This window comes from Oreochromis niloticus, linkage group LG22 (assembly GCF_001858045.2).
Source record: "Oreochromis niloticus isolate F11D_XX linkage group LG22, O_niloticus_UMD_NMBU, whole genome shotgun sequence".
Lineage (NCBI taxonomy): Eukaryota > Metazoa > Chordata > Actinopteri > Cichliformes > Cichlidae > Oreochromis > Oreochromis niloticus.
The window spans coordinates 6,519,208-6,539,484 of record NC_031985.2 but is presented as its reverse complement, the minus strand read 5'-3'; the positions used below and the strand labels follow the sequence as shown (position 1 = coordinate 6,539,484).

Here is a 20,277-nt window from a genome sequence, read left to right as displayed (position 1 = left end):
TATCTCCTCGTGTTTTTCACCTTCTTTACATTTATTATTAATGGTCAATGCTGCTGGGATGTTGTCACGCTGTTTGCGCTACTTATATTTCTCCTGCAAGTATCACCATATCCTCTTTTAATTAATATGTTGTTGTACAAATGAAAAGACACCTACACTCGATAAAGAAGAAAAAAGAAGGGAGGATGTCAAGGGCTAAAAATTCTATATAGTGATTTATATCAATTATATTTTGCTTAACAGCCACTTCTATTCCTATAGAGTTTACATTTACTTTCTTAAATCTCTCTCAGTGTTTTGCAAACTGAGTTTTATTTTCTAAACTTAATGTAGTTAAAATAAGAAAGTGAGGTGATGCCATAAGAGTGGAGAGAAAGGGAGAGAGGAGGAAAGGAAAATTGCTCAATCTGGTATTTTCTGCTTTTTTCAATTTATCATTTCCTCCATTTAGAATCACCTCAACAAACAAAGAAATTTGAACCTTTTTCAGATAAAGGGGGGGTTAGAGGGGGGGGTTGGCCAGCGTGGGTGTGATGCCTAAATGGCGACGATGGCTGATGACTCAGGTGATGTGTCATACTCTATGCTATAAAAGGGAACTTTTACATTTGTCCACACAAACACAATCACTCACACGTACTGTACACACACTGGACTCGGAGGAAGGTTTGTTTACTACGGCAGGAGCAGAAACATGAAATGTAAGTTGGTCTAAGTTACTTTTTAAAGAAAGAGGGGGAGGTGTGAGTGACTGTGAGAGTGAGAGTGAATGTTTGTGTGAAGAAGGGGGGCTTTACTGCACGTGGTCTCCTACTTTTACTTTTAGCCTAAAGGAAGGGGAGAGGGGGAGGCAATGAATGGATGGAGGAATGATTAAATCCCGGGCAGTCTGTGGCTGAAACTAAACTCAAAGTGATTTTTGAAGTGTTTAAATGTTTAATTTGAACTCTAGAAATCAGCCACTGTTCAGTTTCAGGTTGGGCTGTGATTGGCTGGTGCTGTGTGTCACTGTGCATGTCTTCGTGTTTTAGGGGTTTCCCGGGTTGTTCAAGATGGTTAAAAAGTAGATCCTTAGATTAAAAACAGGTACCAACAGATAAATGTGATAAGTAAAGTTGTGCTTAAGTACACAAGGACTTTAAGCTAAATGGGCTTAGAGTATTAAAAGTGTTGTAGAAAGTAACATTTGTTTGGCTAAAATAACAACCTACTCTTTAATGCTGACACATGATTTTACAGGCAGCATTTCACTGTAACTGCTCTGTAATGTAACTGCTCAAGGTGGAAAAGAAACAGTCTAAGTAATAACTATATCTCTCAGATAATGAAGTAGTCGCATAAGGTTGTATAAAATGAAACTACTCAGGTAAAGTAGAGGTATTTAAAATAGTACTGCATGAATGTGTTTAGTTACTTTTTACTATTGAAATGTTCAGTGATATAACTGTGCTGTGTAGGATCAAAGTGAAGTAAAATAACTTCACATTATGGTGCTGTTTTAGTGTTTTACAGAGGCAATCATCATGTAAACACAGTGTATGAAAGTCATAAATTGTTGTTGCTTAGCGGAGAGATTTGGCAACACTACACGTGGTCTTCCTAGTTTCTGACAGCGGCAGTAATGAATGGCTGTGCAACTGGCGCACATATTTATGAATGAAAAGGAAGCTGTGGTCACTGGGCAGTGAAGGTGGGCTCTGTGGTTTTCCTTTATAGTCAGCAGAAAAAACAAAAAAAGGTTTGACAGTTTTACTGACATGAAAACACCACTTTTCCTTTTGCTTTCGCACAGTCGTCTGGAGGTAATCAGTCACAGTGACAGGAGGAAAAATAACTGAATAAATCAAGTTGCTACTTTAGTTGTGCGGTCATTGCAGGTTTTATAACATTAAAAGCTGGAGTAGTTTTAAAGACCTGAGCCTCTGTTGACTGTATTCTCTTTATCTGTCCTTTGGAAATGATATTTTCCTTGATGCTCATCCAATCAGTTCGGTATTGCATGACACTCTAAGTCAAAAACTACTGGATCATCAACTAACTATGAAAACATGATGACTAGTAACAAAAACAGGAGCCATGAGGCACCCAGTCTGTTTATCCAAAAGTTGTGAAAGCTACGAGTCAGGTCATCAGACAGTGATGTCATCACTGCACATCACCAGCATTTACTGTAATGTAACTTGCAGACTCACTGTAAGGGGCCTGAACCCTGAATCTGCTGTGGAGTGAGTCAGCTCATATATCAGCTTGCCCAAGTGGACAAAAATGGTACTGCAACTCATCCACTCCAATTTTTTTAAAACCTCATTATAAACAGAACATTTCCACATAAAGTGAATCATTATTACTGCAGTGGTTTTATCCATTATTGTTCAAAGTTTCTTGGGAGATTTCAAGCTTGGCTATGATTATTTTTTTTATAATGTTGTTGTGATTATGAGTCATTTTAAGGAAAAGGTTTCCCCTTGTTATGCTACATAAATGGATTAGCTGTATGGGGCAGAGCAAAGATGAATTCCAGTGAAGTCTGTATATAACTACATACTGGAGTGATGTCACTCTGTCTCCAGTGAACCTAAGAAAACATCTGAAAACAGGATGCTGCAAGAATTGAAACGGCACAAAGTCATGCTCTGCAATTTGAAAAAGATTGTTAAATGTATATGTAATAATTGGCTAATTTAATATTATTAAGAATGATTAATTCAATCAATGTTTAATTGATCACTATCACTAATATTTAAGAATCTTTTTCTCCATATACCTGATTTTTATAGCATGAAAATCAGCAATATTTTGACATTTATATGCTTTTGTTCATGTCAGGTTTGGATAGATTTAACAATTTAGTGCTGCAAAAACCTCACAAGTTATGTATATGGTACACAATAAACCAATCAGCCACAATGACATGGCACATCCTTTAGGCCAGCAGAGTGGCATTTTCAGCACACTTCCTGTTGCATTTCTCTGTAACAGTAATTTGAAACTGGGCTTGCGTAAATTTCTATAGAACTAGTGCATTTCCCAGGATGCTAGAGCGTGATCCTACCAGCAGGACTCATGCCCTCCTTCTCTTGTTTTTTGTTTCTGTTCTTTGCCTTTTTCTTGAGTCAAACAACTTCTTTCTTGTAGTTTCAACTCTGTACTTGTAGCTCTGTAAACTTGTACCTCTATAAAGAAGTTTTAGAGAAAATGCTGGCGAACAGACGCTGAAGTTCAAAACTTACACCTCACTGTGTAAGTACAACTTTCACACACTTGTAACTCTACTCCAGGGCTCCACCTCCACTCCCTAAAGGGAAGTATGTGGCTTGTAAATAGTAAACACTTTTTGAGTGTTATAGTGTAAAGCTTAGAGGAGTAAAACAGCACAGTCAGGTTATAATTTTATAGGGTTTGTCACCTTAGTGTGCCACCTTCTAGACTACGTAATCATTTGATTCACTGTTAATATCAAATTATATATTTATCTGAAGTATCCAAAGTGTTTTTTATTTTAGTTTCAGTAGAAAAACGTATAAACACGTTCTTACTGCTGTCCCGCTGCTCCTGAAACAACCTGTTTGAAAGCCAAACCTCACACTTCAGGTATTTCAAAGTTACCATTTTCTTGTTTATTTGATGGTTTTGGAGAAAGATGACAGAGCTCCTCCCGCCACTCGGGCTTTACACTTTATTCACTGGATGGTCTTCAGAGTAAAAGAAGAGCAAATAAGAGGAAATAAGGCGCTCACTGTGTCAGAGAGAAAACACAGGAAACTCCAGTGTTTGTTTGTCTGACTCAGCAAGAAAGAGCACACGAACCCAATCGGAAACGGTGGAAGCGTGTGATTATGTGAGAGCTTGCATGTGTGTGTTGATGTGTCGTGCGTGGTTAAACGAGTGCTGACGAAATGACCTGTTAAACACATTAAAGGTGGCCCATTCACTCTGCTTCTTAAGCAACTTTGTTCTGAGGTGTTATGCTGTCACAGCTGTTTACTCTGCCAAATACATGACTGTACGCAGCACTGCTGGAGGATGTTTTTCTTAGTGTGACAGGAGGGTTTTGCTGATGGCTTTTTCAGTAATTTTCCAATAACTAAATGAAGCATTTTAAGCCCTTTGCTAACTGAAAATTACTTTAACATGAAGCCTGCTGCTGCATGTGTAAAAGCCACAGTTGCACTCATTCAGTGCTTTTGTACTTTTGTTATTAACTATTTAGTGTTTGAATCTTGCTCAACACTGGATCCAAAAACTACTTTGTTCTTACAATCAAGCCACAAGGTTTTGTGCTATGGGGGAAAATTGAGGATAAGTGAAGAGCAGACAGAAATATTTTTTGTCCGGTCGTCGATGTCTGACTCATATCAAAATATTAAATTGTTCTCTGATGCAGTATTTTAGCTCTGTAATAAGATCCAGACATGAATGCTGATGGGGTAAAATATTGTTTTCCAGCTCTTCCTGTGTCCCTGTGCATTTAATACTAAGCACTCGTAACAGGAACAAACAGATGAAGAGTGAAAGAGCAAAACTCTTTATAGTGAGAACAGTGAGAACAGTAGAACAGCTCTACTGTTTGTTAATTAATAGTCACATTGTGAATGTAAAAGTACATCTCACCAGATGCGTTGATTTAACAGCCATCTTTTGTTTTGGCATTATGACACTGGTGCCCTCAGTGACTCAGCTTCCATCCATCCATTAGTAAACACTTATTTGGATCATGGGAGGTCTGCGTATTATCTAAGCTTTCTTTGGCTAAAACACTGAGTACACCCTGAACAAGTTGACAGTCCAACAAAGGGCCATATGGATGCCATCTTGGTAAATCTTTTCTTTTACTGGTCAGTAAGACATAAAAGTCTACTACAAGTTTATTATTAAATTTTTAGTCTTTTAGCGAATGAAGACTGCTTCGTTACACAGGCTAAACGAACAAGACAATCAAAACTCCATTAAACTACTTCGAGTTGTAGCTCAGGAGGCAGATCATCTATTAATCAGAAGATTGTTAGTGGTTTGATCCCTAGCTGCTCCAGTCTGCATGTGAAAGTGTCCTTGGGCAAGATGCTGAAGTCGCTCTCCAATGCATTTATTGGAGCGTGAATGTTAAATAGAGAGCACTCAGGCCTAGAAGAAGGTCCCAAATTATTCCTGGGATTAGTAACTAAAAAGTAGAGGATAAAATTGTAATCACATTACTGTAACATTTATAAAGTCACAGCTCAGCACTATTTGTCAAAATTCCGGGAATACGTCTGTCTGGCTGCTGACCTTCTGCTTTCCTGCTGTTTCCTGATCATCTCATGCCAAAGTCATGAGATGAATACTGACTCCCGAAGAATGACTGCTCACCAAAGGTCACCGGCAAAGTAGATCAAGGTTGAAACTTAACTTTCAGTGACTGCAGCTAGAAAAAAAATTGGTAAAACTGCCAAAAAAAACCTTTAGAAAATATAAATATAGAAGCAAAAATGGAACAAATAAAACCTAAGATATAGGGAGGTAAATAAGAAGAAAAAATAAATAAATCTTTACCTTTACTGAACTACGTATAAGAGTTTAAATATTAAAGTGGTTTTTATTTTAAATGGATAAAACATCACGAAAACTTCACTTTGTTTTCTTAGGTAAACAATTTCCCCCTTTTTACCTCATTGTTGACCTCAAATCTTAGCCTATAAAGTACACTGCCCTGAGTGCCTGAGTGGCAGTAAAAGTGTTTAAAGTGCTCCGACACTCATAACAAAGTGGATGTTTTCCCTCTAAAAAGCGCAGCCTAGGGCATCTGCCCGGTGATGTCACCGCCAAGAGATTAATCTGAGTCAGACCTCTGCGCCAGCTCCCTTCTCCTTTTCCAACAAGAGGCCCAGAGCAGGCTGGGAAAAAAACCCCACAGCATACCTCTCATTCCTTATCCCTGATCTAACACTAACGGACAGTTCATTTCTTTGTTGCCCTGCATAATGGGATTTCTGAAGTTACACCGACCTGCAGACATGAACTAATCTTGATTTTGGTGTTACTCCTTTCAGTTATGATAAAAGGAAGTTTAAGAAATAGAGACAAAACAAACTACAGAAGACTCATTGGAATTATTCACTCTCAAACAGATAAGATCTGGGTGGTTCTTCTTTCCAGGGATTAACTAAGCACAGTAGGAGGTATTCAGTCATGGAGGTCCAGTCCATCAGACCTACTTTTTTTTTTTTAATTGTTCATACGTAAACATTAAAAAGGGATGGCCATAAAATATAAACACTGTGCTGCTTCTAGTGACATATCTAAAGTGCCCCTCAGCTTTAAAGTTCAGTTTGGTGTTCTTGATTAATTGCCTGTTGTTTTACAGCCCTCAACCTTCGCTTCATTAACCTAAATGGGGCAGCAGGAGGTAGCTGTGACTCATGAAAAACTCGGGGGGAAAGGTGTTTGAATAGAGTTTACGTAATTAAGCATTTAGCAGCCAAAGAGCCAGATAATTCCCCCAGAAACCGGTGGAGACCAAAACCAGAGCTACAACAAGGCATTGATGGAAAGTAGTAGCAGAAAGTCAAACGCATAGTTTCTGTTTCCAAAGTGGTCAGTGTACCAACTATCCTGAAGCCATGCAGCCTAAAATAAGAGACTGTGGTACTGGATACAAAGCTCTATTATTCGCTGTGACTGAAGTGGAATGATGGTTTTTTTAACCATCCTTTAGACAAAGCAGCTAGTCTTCTTGTTTATTGTATTGGGTTTATGTCCGTATGGGCTAATCAGTGGTTGCTGCTATAACTTTGTTGAGGCTCACTACATTTGCATTCTCTACATTTAATTTGAAAGCATAATATCAGCAAGTAGAACAAAACTATAAGCTTAAATTTCCTTTTAAGGTACTCATCCATTCATTTTTGACTGCTTCAAAAAGAATTGCTGGGAAAACACAGCGACCATTTGAAGCCATTTGAAGCTGCAGTTTGTGCTGATGTTGTTCCCTGGTGACACTTCTGAGATGTGATTTACCTGAAACAGCATATGAAATTTAAAAAAAGGAAAAGACTTTATACAGGTCAAATAAAAACAGTGTTATGTAATATGTCAGCTAACCTGTTAACATGCTGCTTGTGTTTCTGGGAAACACCGGCTATCACTTTGCAGAAAATTTTCTCCTTCCTCCTCTCACACACCCACACTCCTTCAGTACTAAATGCTAACAGTGAACTTGTTTCCGACCTGTTTTAGTGTCTAAACCACCATCCATGCTTGTTTTATCTCGTATCTGATCTCCTGCTCTTATCTGATTTCTTTGAATTTACTGTTTATGTCTGGATCTGATATCTGAGGGTGTGAGGTTTGATTTTTTTTTTGTTGTTTGTTTGTTAGATCTGATCTGCAACAAACGCTTTGGTGTTAATGCTAGCATGTACCTACAGTTGCATCAGATTGATGGTGTAATAGCTCCTAACTGCCGTGACAAATACAGCTGCCTCAGGATTAATCTTGTGGGTCATGTGGTCCAGATTTAGGCTGGAAATGAAAACAAGTTTCCATGTAGCTCTGTGGTTTTTCTATCTGATTCAGAAGCAGCACGTCTGGGTCGCAGAGAGGGGAAGAGGTTGAGTTGTGATACTTTCTGCTGCAACATGAATGCAGCCCAGTGGCCACCTGTTATGAGACTGTGTGTGTGTGTGTGTGTGTGTGTGTGTGTGTGTGTGTGTGTATGCGCGCGCGTGTGTGTGTGCGTGTGTGTGTGTGCGTGTGTGCAGCTGGGAGCAGCATCAGCTGAATGTTACTCAGCTCGATCCTTTGCTTTGAATTAATGCGGAGTTGGTGTTTTTATGTGGCTGATTGTGTTTTGATGAGGCAAAAGGCCTCAGAAGACCACAGAACCTAATAAAATACACAAGATTGTAACTCATTGTTTGGATCCTTTTTTCTTGTCTTTGCAGTTTTCCATGACTCCACCTCTTTTCTTCTCTACCTGGTAATACTGGCTGAGCTGTTTGTCCATTCATCGTCCCGTCCCACCCCTTGTCCGTACAGCGTGTTTGAACCAATGATTCATCAGTTGGACAAGATCATCACCTCCTCCAAAAAACTCCATGGTTTGGTAAGGTTTAACTTTACACTTCCTGTGCCAGATCCATGTTGGCTTTTCTGTCTTAGAACCATTTTTTTTTGTTTCAAAACTTGCTGTTATTAGGTCAAAATAAATCAAATCTTTCGTCACTGACCCAAAACTGGACTCCAACTAAGAAATAGAAAAATTTGAGGCGTAATTAAAAATAAACACGATATACTTGAGCACAAACTTTGTGGGAGTGTTACTGCAAAAGGCTTCTAAAGTGTCTTGGTAAATGAGAGAATTGGTTGTGCACTTTTTAATAAAACAAGTGACAAATTAGTCATTTAAATGAAATCTAGAACATAGTAACTGTAAACTGAAAGCTTGAAAAATGTCTTATCTGATTCAAGCAAACATTCTAGTTTATGTTTTGAGCAATTAAAAATCCTATATATTAAGTATTATAAGGAAATGTGGTTATGTTTTAAACCTCCCTTTTTGCTATATTTTAACAGCCAGAAGCCGAGCTTGTGACCTTCATGGACATAGAACACAAACTGGACAGTCTTCCTGTAATAAAACACACTGCTGCCCATCTCAGCTCGTTGAAGGTAATCATCCAGCTTCTCCTATCAGTGATTTAAATGGTGGAAATAGACTCTAAATGCTATTAAAGTTTAAAAGATCTTCACTAAATCTGTCACCTTAACATCCCTGCAGGTTAACGAGTCGCTCTCTCAGCTCTACGTGTACGTCGAGTCCTTCAGGCTGCACACCAAGTGGTTGAAAACTACACAAGAAAATGTCAGTGTGCCCTTTCAGGCAGCTGAGGGCGCCAGCACCCACCTCGAGCAATTGTCCTATCTCACCAAAAAATTTCTAGAAAAGGTGAGAGCAACAGTATGGCTTGATTTTTACTGAGTTTGCTTGTTTTTAGAAAGAAAATCCACTGAAAATGACACACAAGAGATTTCTTACTTCTTAATTTAATATTAACTTAAACTGAAAACTGATACTGTTGATATTAGAGCACAAAGTAAATTAAAGAATAAGGCTACAAAATGTAAAAGAAAGCGTTTGACATAAAAATGTAAAACTTTAACTTTGACTCACATTCATCTTTTGATTTTTTGTTTTTTTGTGTTGTTTTTGACCACGTAGTCATACATAAATTAATCACCGTCTGGGTTAAAAAAATAAAGGAATGAAGACTAAATTCATCAGTGACTAAATAATCTTACTCTTTTTTTCCTGTCTCTCAAAGAAAGCAATGACCAAAATCTAGATTAACAAAAGGAAACAAACAAATTAAGAACCGACCTGACATTTAATCATTCAACTCCACAGCTAAATGTATTCATTCCCATTAAAACTCATCCACAGAGTGAAGAGAAAACAATCAGTTTTTGTGCTTTCTCAGATTCAACCAATGACTTTTATCTCTTTTTCTTTCCATCTTCAGATCGGTGAACAAGTTCCTCAGACGGCGTCTCCCTCCCTCCCGGTCGTCTCCACAGCCTTCGAGTCTCTCAGGTTCTCTGTAGAGATCTCAGACCGACTACAAGTCTTCTGTCACTGGTCAAAAAGAATCTTACGGCAACTCCAGAGACGATCCCCCTGTTCAAAACATTAAGCTCAAACCTCCAAGACAAAACTAGTGTGTGATGTCTTCCTACATAACCACTGTCACATTTTATGCTTTTCCCTTCAGCATTTGAGCTGGACTATCATATCATGTCGTGGGGTGATATGCTATTTAATTTTTCATTACTCTCTGAAATTTTTCATATTTGATTGAGGTCTATGATACATAACTGAGTTAAACGTCTCAACAGTGATAGGGTAATAGATGCTGATGTGTCCCTTGAGATGAACGATCTGACTTCTTGTCTGTATTTTATTTGTTTAAAATTCAGTTACTTCACTTTAGTTTATTTTTTAACAAATGCCTTTAAAACTGCAACTCCCAGCTGGACTAAACTTTGTGTTTTGTGCTAATAAGCCACTTTTAGCATGCTAACATGCTAATCTGAGACAGTGAATATTATAAACCTGATAGCACCAGAATCTACTGTCATTGTTATCGTGAGCATGTTAGTGAGCTAACAATGGTCTTAAATAGCCACTGTAGTTAAAGTACAGCCTTATGAAGCTACTAGCATGTGGTGAGTAGAGAGCAGACCTATAGAAAAAGTTCAAAAAATGCAAGATAAAGATTTCAGCATTTAAAATTAGAGAAATCTTACTGGATTATTGGGATTTTCTTTATGCTGCCTGTCATTAAGACCTATTTTGATAAAAGGAAACAGAATGTACTGTACGTTAATGAAATTTGCTATTTATAAGAAAATATGTGTATGTCACAGTTTACGTGTGGCCTCTGAAAATGTATTGTATTGATGCACTGTGCTAAGGTACTGTCACCCGTGACCTTCACTCCCTCTCAGACTGTTTACACTCACAGTGCCTGCTTTTTGTTGGTTTATTCCGCGAGCTAAAAACTTCGGAGAACAGTTCGTGTTTTTTATTGTTATTTTTGATACATATTTAGGTTACTATTTATAAGCTTTTATATTATGTGTTTGTATGTTAGCTGCAGGTGCAGGCATCTCCAGCTAAACATTTTTCCATTTTAAAGAATTTTGTAATATTTAATAATAATATCTATTATCATTCTATAAACCATCATATTGCTATTTATATATTTTGTATGTCTTGTTTTACAGTCATTAATAAAACTGCCTTAGAAACTAATGTAAGTGCTCAGTGTGATACTTTTTGGGTTTAGGGAAACAAGAATAAGTGTGTGTGTGTGTGTGTGTGTGTGTGTTTGTTTGTTAAATATAAACATTAAAGAGATTTTTGATTATTTACTTTAACATTTGCTCCTCACTTGTTAGATAAACCTCAGCACTGGTGGTTTTTATAGTTTTGATCATCACAATCTCCTGTGTTGAGTTCAGTATATTTTTGAGAGCATGATGCAGGAAACAGAAGTACAAACATAATGGGAGAGTTTATTACTGATTGTCCAAAAGAAGTACACAGAATCCAAAATTGTTGAGTCCATGAAGGCGTGATGAACAAACCACCAGGGAACCCAAAGATCCAAAAACGAACGTGAAACCAGAAACGTAGAGATGACATTTTTATATTTTAGCTGCTTTGACACAATAATTTCCCAACTTTTGAGTTAGGTAAAGCATATCTCATCTCTTTTAAACTGAGACCACAAACTCATCAGGAAATCTTCACTGAGTTGTAAGTCAAAAGTAATTTTCTCATTGACTTCCACACCCTTGAAGTTGCTTTTGACGTCATAGGAGTCGCCCCCTGCTGGCTATTAGAAAAATACAAAAATGCATTGACTTCCCTTTTTAGATCCAGAAGTTTTACGTCCGTCTTTTATATACAGTTTACATATCTGCTGAATCTCAAAACTGAACATGGTTTTATACAACTTTTCCCCCTAAAAGCTGAATAAATACACCTAGCTTAGTGAGTAGAAAACACTAAAATGCCACACATGTCAGTGGAATGCTAAAATTTTTAAATAGCTGAGGTTAAAAGTGTCCACACAAGTCCGGGTGACACATGAGGGGAATGTACCGACTGCCACTGTTCAGCTGCGACCTGTAACCCTGAACTGGAGTGACACCGTGTTGCTTGCATAATGAGGATTGCATATGAGCGTGTTGACATGTAGGCACAGATAGATGATCTCACCCACAGACAGACTTTCACTGTAACTAATATGAGGCCTCCAGAGGAACACTGCAGTTGTCCAGTATGTGTGGACTGTGGTGGCTGGTAGCAGCTGAGAGCAGGATCAGTGAAATCACAAGGGGTCTGGGTGTTACAGGAGAATCCTTTCACTGGATATAGAGCTAGAGAGAGTCAAAGAAAGACGTGACTGTATGTGTATGATGTGTGCTAATGTGTTGACTTGGTGACCAACGGGGCAACAAGGGACCAGCAGAGGAGGGAATAACCAAAACAACAATATGCTGATTTTAAAAAGTTTTAGTTTTATTGGTACCATTAAAAAATATGACACCAACGTTCAGTTTGGTTTAGTTCCTCATAGATTACTATGAGCTGATAAAATGCTCTTCATCTTGGTGCCAGAGGACACTTCACTGGTGTTTACAAGTCAATGTTCAGAGCAGCTGGTGAATATTTAAGATGAAAGAGAAAAAAGAAAAAGAGGGAAGGAACAAGAAAGACATGCTGATCATACTACAGATTAGAAACAGGCTGAATAAAGATTCTTCAGCTTTTTTTGAATGACATTTGTTGATTTAAAATCCCAAAGCCCCACGATCTAAGCAATATAAAATATTTGGGTCATTACAGGAATGTAGTCTCATATGTTTCATGTCCTCTGCGTCACCACATCTGCACAAGAAGAGTAGACCACAGTTACGTGTGGGAGCTGAAAACAACTCAATACATTACTGTAAGCGCAATAAATGCTTCCCAATGAGTGCTGATCCTAACACGACTGCATGAGGAAAAGAATCCAACTGTCGACTACATTTTCCTTTGAGAGCAACAGATTTTTGTGGGGGTTTGTACTTTCTCCTTCCATGCTCTTCCAAGCTAGCGCTCCTTTTTGAAAGTATGCAGGTCTACCATTGCTAGGTGGCGCTGAGGTGTGGTGTAGAAAGCACTGAAAAATGCACCACTCCAGCTTTGGCATTGAAAATAAATATCAGATCTCAGATATTTGCATTCCAATCTCAGCAGTAATAGATTGTATCAGACTGAGTGCCATATTAAGTGAGACTTTTTCTTTGAATTGATCACCTATCAATTTTCTTAACCATTTATCCAGCTTAAGTCATGAGGTGGGGACTATACCCTGGATAGATCCAGACTAATTCCATTGGCTTTGCTGCAGTTGTCTATTGTCAAACCACCAACTTTTATTCTTTAGCAGATAACAAAAGCCATTTAAGATGTGCCATACTTTTTACAAATTTCTGTTTCTTAACTTTATTTCTATGACCATGTACCCTAAAGATTATTTCATAGAGAGTCATGTTTTTAGCAATTAAACATGTTTTAAGTCAAATGAGTCTCAAATGTAAAATGTGTGAAATGTTCAACAGAGATAACTGGTCCAAAACCAGCCAGTTCTCACGTGTTGCCAAAACACAGGTCAACAGACTCAAAACCCAAATAATGACAGGTTGGAGGTAACATACGGTCTTCTACACACACAAACATGCATGACACCCTTCAGGATCCGCCTTTCACTGCAATAAGAGAGGACACGAGGAGGAGGGGAGGTGAGGACAGATCACTTTGGGATAAAGGTTGTAGCAGCAGCAGCAGCCATGAAAGCCTCTCGCAATCCAGTCGAAGGGTTTTCCTGACTGAGTGCAGACTACAACCAAACTCTGCCTGCTGCAAAGTGACAATTCTGCATTTTGGTGGAAAGAAGGCTCGGCGTGGAGGCTCTCCCAGCTGGTGCACCTGCTAAATGAAGAGGAGAACGTAGCTTTGGATCACTGACTTTGAACTGAACAACTGCAGCAACATGACGGTAAGTCAGAGCCGGAGAAGTATCCTGTGTAACAAGGACAAACGAGATATTTTAATTATTGATTTGTCCTAACCTGGACCAATCAAACCCAAATTACCTCTGGAAAACCTAATTAAAAAAATACATTGGCTCATCCAACCATTTAAAAATAATTTAAATAGAGTAACTGGATACAATGCTCACTGCACTCACAGGTAAAACTGTATGTGCATTAATATGACGAGCCCATCAAACTTGGCCCAATTAGCGTTGAGAATTTTAAAGAAAATATATTTCATAAGAATTTGGAACCATTAGAAATTTAATAAGACCATGTAAACTGTAAAAAGTGATGCTATGGTAATGGCCACATTATAGTATGGCTCATTTCAGCATCAGCTATTTACAGTGATTGTTTTACTCATGTTTTCTATTATTTGTAAATGTTGATCAACATGCGGATCATAAACCCAAATAGCTTAATTCCTAAATTACTGCAAAATGTGATTTTGAGCAGAGGTATGAGTACAACGACCACACCCATCATTCGCAGCAATGCCTTTTATGCCAGTAATGGTCAAAAACTGGCCGGTTCTTAACAGTTACACCCTCTGGTGGTCAGTACAATGTACATATAACGTGCATTTGGACAAACAGTACTTTATAATTGAAGTAAATATTTTTTATTACCACACAAATGCTACAAATCTTGGTACCCTAAGTAGCTTATAGGCTTAATTTCTTCAAGATTGAAGCAGTAATATATGAGTTTGGGAACAAACATAGAGATATACACTACACTCTGTAAAGTATGATTATTTCGGACTTTATGCATCCTTTGTTATTAATCTTAATGCTGTAAAGCTTGAACCCTAAAATGATTGCCAAAGCTGTTATAGTGTGGTGGTTTGCACATTTCATGTGTCAGTCTCTGGTTCTGCTAAGGTGAAGAAACACACAGACACATTAAAAGGCACAGAAAGAACATCTTATCTTCATAAGTGCTTTGTGGTCCCCAGAGATCCATTTTCATGTAGAGGACATCACCAGGTCATTCATCTCTGAGACACACACATCAGTTACTACTGGTCCAGCTTTGTGTTTGTCTCATCTCACGTGGGCCCTGAGCCCGGCATCCCACTGAGAGCTGCTGGAGTTGTTCTCATCAGGCTGAAACTGATCCTGACTTCATCTTACATCCTTCTGACCTCCAAGGCCATCAGCTATGCTGCTCCTTAGACATCGTCTTAACTGCCTCTTTGCATTTAGTCTCACTAATGGCAAACTTTGGATTTTTCCCCGTTATCTGAGCAGGAATCTTCTACATGATCACTGCTCTTCAGTTAAACCATGTACCTTCATATTTCGAGATAAAAGAAGCATATTAAAATCTATACTGTGTGTTTTAATACTTATTAGAGCCACAATAACGAAGATGTTATATTTTTAAAAAGTCACAAACAATTTACTGATCCTGGTTGCACCAGAGGTTCTGCCTTCCCACTGTCGACACGTGCTTGCTCACAGGGTGTCTTGTCTGATTATTGGGGGTTTTCTCTGTATTTTTGTCTTTACCTTACAATATAAAGCACCTTGAGGTGACTGTTGTTGTAATTTGGAACTATATAAAAATCATTTAACTGAATTGTTTACCTGACAAATTACATATAAACTGCTGCAAAGGATCAAATGGTCCTGCCATTTATCTCTGACAGTTTAGTAATCTGGGCATTACACAGACACTCAGAGGGTTAGAGTTCAGTTTCCACCCAAACCACCCAGTGGAGGCGGATTAGAGAGTTGGCATGTAAAGCATAAAATGACACCCACTGATGTTGCAACAGTTTATTTCTTTTTTTATTTTTGATAGCTATCAAAAAGCATGGGAGGTTTAATTTTAGGAAGGCACTTGGAATTTTGCCAAAGTTATAATCTTCAGTTCTTTAAAATGGAAACTTACCGCAAACTTAATTTGGTGCAAATGATTAAAAATAAGGTACATTTCTAATGTAACTCTTTCTTGGGGCCCTTTTATGAAATTAAAGACAAATAAGGGTAAAATTACCAAATTTTATGGGCAGAAAAATTTAGGTACCTGATGAGCAAATCTGTCCAAAATGATCTGATTCATTCTCTTAGTGTGAACAAAGCCTCAGTGAGGGTTCATGGCCTCTGTGTGCAGCACACTGACGGCTCTGAGCTGTTCACTGATGAGCTGTAATGAGCGGCTCCCTGTGTCTGGATGCGTACAGTGACAGTTAATCCAAACTAACCCAGGCCCGAGGGTGCCAGCTGTAGTGGAAACATCACCAGACCAAACAAAACAGTGCTGTGTGTGACTGTGTGTGGGGATTTAACAAGGCTATTAACAGACATGTTTATACCCATGAACGAGTATTGCCAGCATCACCATGACGACAATCATCCCTGCAATGGTGGTGTTACATTCCAAAGAGCTACGAGGGATTCAGTTCAGAAAAGAAATATTTTAGGAAGTCAGTAGTATGATATCAATAAATAGTGTGGAGTCTTGTCACCATCATCTGCTTACATGACATATAAGAAACCTGCTTATTCAGCCTGCTTTTACACAGGGACATTACTTACCTAGAAATCCTATTATGCAGGTTTCTCACATTCCCACCCATTAAGCTTTGTATCAACAAAGCCAAAGACATGGCACTCATGAATAGAGACCTATGAGAGGAAACAATCCCTGCTCCCTAAGGACACACAACCTGTTAAACAGGAACCATATTAGCCAATCATGTTGTCACATCGACACCTCTACAAAGTGGAGCTTTGTAGTCAGAGTATAGGAGGAGTATAAACACAAAAAAACATTTTTAGTTTCATTTTAGTGAAGCTTTTTTTTTTATTGGATTTGACCAGTCAGTCTATACTGGTTAAATGTTTTGTTATCTCACCATCCCTATTCAATTAGATGTGGGCTTTAAATTAACCACCAACACTCAATTACAAGACTAACTAATATGTATGTTTAAAAATTCTTAGACAGTAGAAATGGTCAGATCATTCTTGGAATGAATAGAAGTTTTAAAAGAAAACTGTCATCCTGTCATGACTGATTACATGCTGGTCTAAGAAAGCTGCTTGGGATAGGCAAAGGTCGTATAGAATTTATGCTCCAAACCCCCCCTCAAACCATTATGGTTATAAACTGGAACAGCAGTGGTGTAATTCCAGTACTCTGTCTTTATTTGTCCAGGCTGCCGCAAAACTTTTGGATGAGATGTGTCATCTGACGGCTCAGTCTCTGAACTCAATGGACACATCGGAGCACTTCAAGGTCGTGAAGTTGCTGGGTGAAGGCTCGTATGGAAAAGTTATGCTGGCTGTACACAGAAAGAGAGGTGAGGAACTAAACAAACACATTATGGCTTCGAGACCCCCTAAAAACACACCTACATCAATACAGTATCTTTGGATCTTTCAGGTACTCCGATGGCTCTGAAGTTCTTCCCTCGTGACTCTACTTCTCTGTTCTCTTTCCTGAGGGAGTATAACCTCTCCCTGTCGTTCTGTACTCACCCATCCCTGACCAGAGCTCTGGGAATAGCCTATTCCACACCATCACACTACATCTTCGCTCAGCAAGCCAGCCTCTTCGGTGATCTGTACGAAGTCATCATACCTGAGGTATAAAGATTTTAATGAAGGAGTTATGATTCCTGAACAATTTAGCTCACACTGTATTTATGTTTGGAAGATAATTTGTCTCATTAGACTTTGAAATAATTATTTTATATTTCTATCTTCTTCTTCTCCGCTTGTTCTGTAGCTTGGTATGGAGGAGGACTGCTGTCAGCGGGTGGTGTCTCAACTGTGTGGTGCACTTTCCCACCTGCACTCTCTTGGTTTTGTCCACAGAGATCTCAAACCAGAAAACGTCTTCCTTTGTGACTCTGCCTGCCGCTGGGTCAAACTGGGAGACTTTGGCATGGTCAGTATAAAGGACAAAACTAATATATATAACAATCGCATCTAGCTGGCAGGTCTATTAACAAGCTGTTCGCTAAGATATGACACAGAAGAAAACCAAGTAAAAGCAGCTGCCTATGGCTCAGATGTGTTCTGCACAAGACTTATGGCATATTTCATCTAATTTATCCATATTTGCATCCATTATCAGTCTAAATGTGGCAAATCAATATTTACCCAGGTAAAGTCCAGGGGAACCAGGATCCCAGAAGTCTGGTACAATTCTCCTTACTGCACCCCCGAGGCTGAGATTGCTCGAGGAAATAATGACAGCAGCAATATAACTGATGGAAATGATGGCATCAAGGTTGGTGAAGAGAAGAAGAAAAAGAGAGTTTGGGTTTCCGTGGAGCCAAGTACAGACAGCTGGGCGCTGGGCATCCTGACATACGCCATGCTTACCGGCAGCCACCCCTGGGCTGAAACAGCCAGCGACTGCCACTCATACCTAAAATATCAAGAGTGGTTTGAAAGAAGTAAAAGCCCCAACGATGAACTGGACGTGTGGGCTGAGCCACAAACAGAGAGCCCGCAGGATCTGGATGATGCTGGACTGGAAAAGAAGAACCACATTCCCAAAGCTCCCCAGTTTGCATGTTTCACCCATTTGGCCTGTTCCTTTTTCCAGTCACTCCTCAACCCACGGCCACAGCTTCGTGGGAAACCTGATGAGGCTTTGAGTTACCTGGGAGGAGAATGGATGATGGAGAAAGAGAGGGTGAGGCTGGAGAAGGAGCGTAAGAAGAGTAGAGGGAAAGGAGGGATCAGAAACATGAAAGAGATGGAGGGGAGGGGAGAGCGTTAAGTTAACAAAGTCTACCAAAAGTAAGCTGAAAGAGACAAATGTCTTTCTATGCTCTTTTCTGTCTTCACTTTAACCTGACAAAAGCCTCACACTCCTGGAGATCTCTTCCTGTTAAAAGGAGTTCTTGCTCCCTACTCTCGCCAAGTGCTGACTTACAGGGGATCATTGGGGTTCTCCCTCCGACACTGTGGAGTCTTCACTGTAATTACAAAGCACCTTGAGACAACTTTTGTTGTGAATGCCCACTATAAAAAATGAACTGAATAGAAATTAAATTTGAAAGTTGAGCACATACGATTTATATTACTCACAAGTTAATTTTGTAACTGTACATTACTGCTTTATAGATGCTATTGCTTTCTGTGTTTCTGTTGCATAGATTAACACAAAAAAATTCTGCACTATGGCCAATACTGAGGTAAGCTGCTATTACATTTAACTGTGAGCCATCAGGTTGTGTAAGGGAAAGGAAGCAGGTGGTCGATGTGTAAGAAGAAAAAAAAATCACCTCCCACATGTTTAAGCTCTAAACATTAAGAAAACAACTTTGGAAAAATTCCCCTTGTTAAAACAAAACTCCACGGTTTATGGGGAATTTGCTTTCTGGGAAACTGTCGGTTAGTGAGGAAGTCTAACAGCTGCTTGATTCACGTCAAATAGATGAAAAATATTTACTTTAACCAACATTTAAAATGACCAGTCTAGAAACAGCTGTAGGTATGAAGATTATTTGCATTAACTAGTGTGTAACTAGTGTGTGTAGTGTGTAATGATCACATGCGATACGTTCTGCAGGGCACTGCATCTGTATTTGACTCTAGATTTCAGAGAGTAAAATACATCATAGCAGGCTATGAACTGTAAATAGACTGCAGCAGAGCCAAGTCATAAACACCTCTGAGGTCCACTTTAGACCACAGAGGGGGTTTTGACTGTTTAGTTTTGGCTTAAAAAAAAAAAAAACGTTTTCTGAAAGTAATAATATATATTAACACTTTAATAGCACTTTTATGCCATAAGATGCTTACAAATTTTAGCTAATGTAACTCATTATTATTGTTATTAGCTATCACTAAGCTCTTGGCAGCTCATGTGTGGCATTTTATGCACAACCAAAAGACTAATTTTGTTTTATTTTGTATTTTAAAACATTATAAAATATAAAAATTATTATACATAATAATGATAACAGTGCAATACCTTACTGAGACTGTGTAAATACTTCTGTATTTGTGAATGTAGCTGTATAATGATATATTGTTTATAAAGTATACTTTTAATGTAATAAAATTATTTTTATATATGACCATTTTATTTGAATGTATGTTGTTTTACAATTATACGCATTTTTGAGGATTTTAAACATGCTGACCTAACATGTATGCACTGATTGGATCATATCTCAGTAATGTTCTAGTAAGATTATATACCACACATGCACATGCACACGCTCACAGACACACACGGTAAGGATCAGCTGGAAAGCTTCCCAACGTGTTTTCAAAAATAGGGCCCTGGTTGTAAATTTGTCGTTACAACCTTTCGGCACTGAGTATGTGCCGCGGCCCACAGTTCTGACCCCTCAGCACCACAGTGCAGCCGGATCGCACGCGGTCATACTTTCTCCTGCAAGTGCAATCAGCTGGACTTTTAACACAGAGGTCAGTTTCACCACAGACACAGTGAACTTCACCAAACATGGACTGACAACTGAGACAGAAAAGTAATGACCGAAACACATACAACTCTTACTCAAACACATAGATAGGACACAAAGGAGACCCAGTGACAATAAAACATGTGACAAAAATATATAGCTGGTCATTTGTGAGTACCAAAGGTCTATGAACCTCAAGAATTGGCAGTTGGTTTTAAGTCCTTCACGTGTTTTCAGTCCATGAAAGG

At 38.7% G+C, this 20,277-nt stretch overlaps 2 protein-coding genes across 3 annotated transcripts; both read left to right on the top strand.

The window, feature by feature from the left end:
• Positions 1 to 635: 635 nt before the first annotated feature.
• On the top strand, positions 636 to 10,772 carry il11b (interleukin 11b). Of its 2 annotated transcripts, none has more exons than XM_005457573.4 (5): positions 636 to 701; positions 7,920 to 8,080; positions 8,551 to 8,646; positions 8,756 to 8,923; positions 9,498 to 10,772. In XM_005457573.4, exons 1-5 carry the CDS (start codon positions 695 to 697, stop codon positions 9,666 to 9,668), a joined length of 603 nt encoding a protein of 200 aa, XP_005457630.1. In that variant the 5' UTR covers positions 636 to 694; the 3' UTR covers positions 9,669 to 10,772. The 2 variants fall into 2 exon arrangements, with proteins under 2 accessions (XP_005457630.1, XP_025758297.1); XM_025902512.1 differs by lacking the exon at positions 636 to 701 and adding an exon at positions 3,160 to 3,240.
• Positions 10,773 to 13,302: 2,530 nt separating this feature from the next.
• Positions 13,303 to 19,673, top strand: LOC100711058 (serine/threonine-protein kinase SBK2). Its single transcript, XM_003452726.5, has 5 exons — positions 13,303 to 13,586; positions 16,795 to 16,939; positions 17,023 to 17,225; positions 17,368 to 17,529; positions 17,749 to 19,673. Exons 1-5 carry the CDS (start codon positions 13,581 to 13,583, stop codon positions 18,370 to 18,372), a joined length of 1,140 nt encoding a protein of 379 aa, XP_003452774.1. The 5' UTR covers positions 13,303 to 13,580; the 3' UTR covers positions 18,373 to 19,673.
• The last annotated feature ends 604 nt before the right edge of the window (positions 19,674 to 20,277 follow it).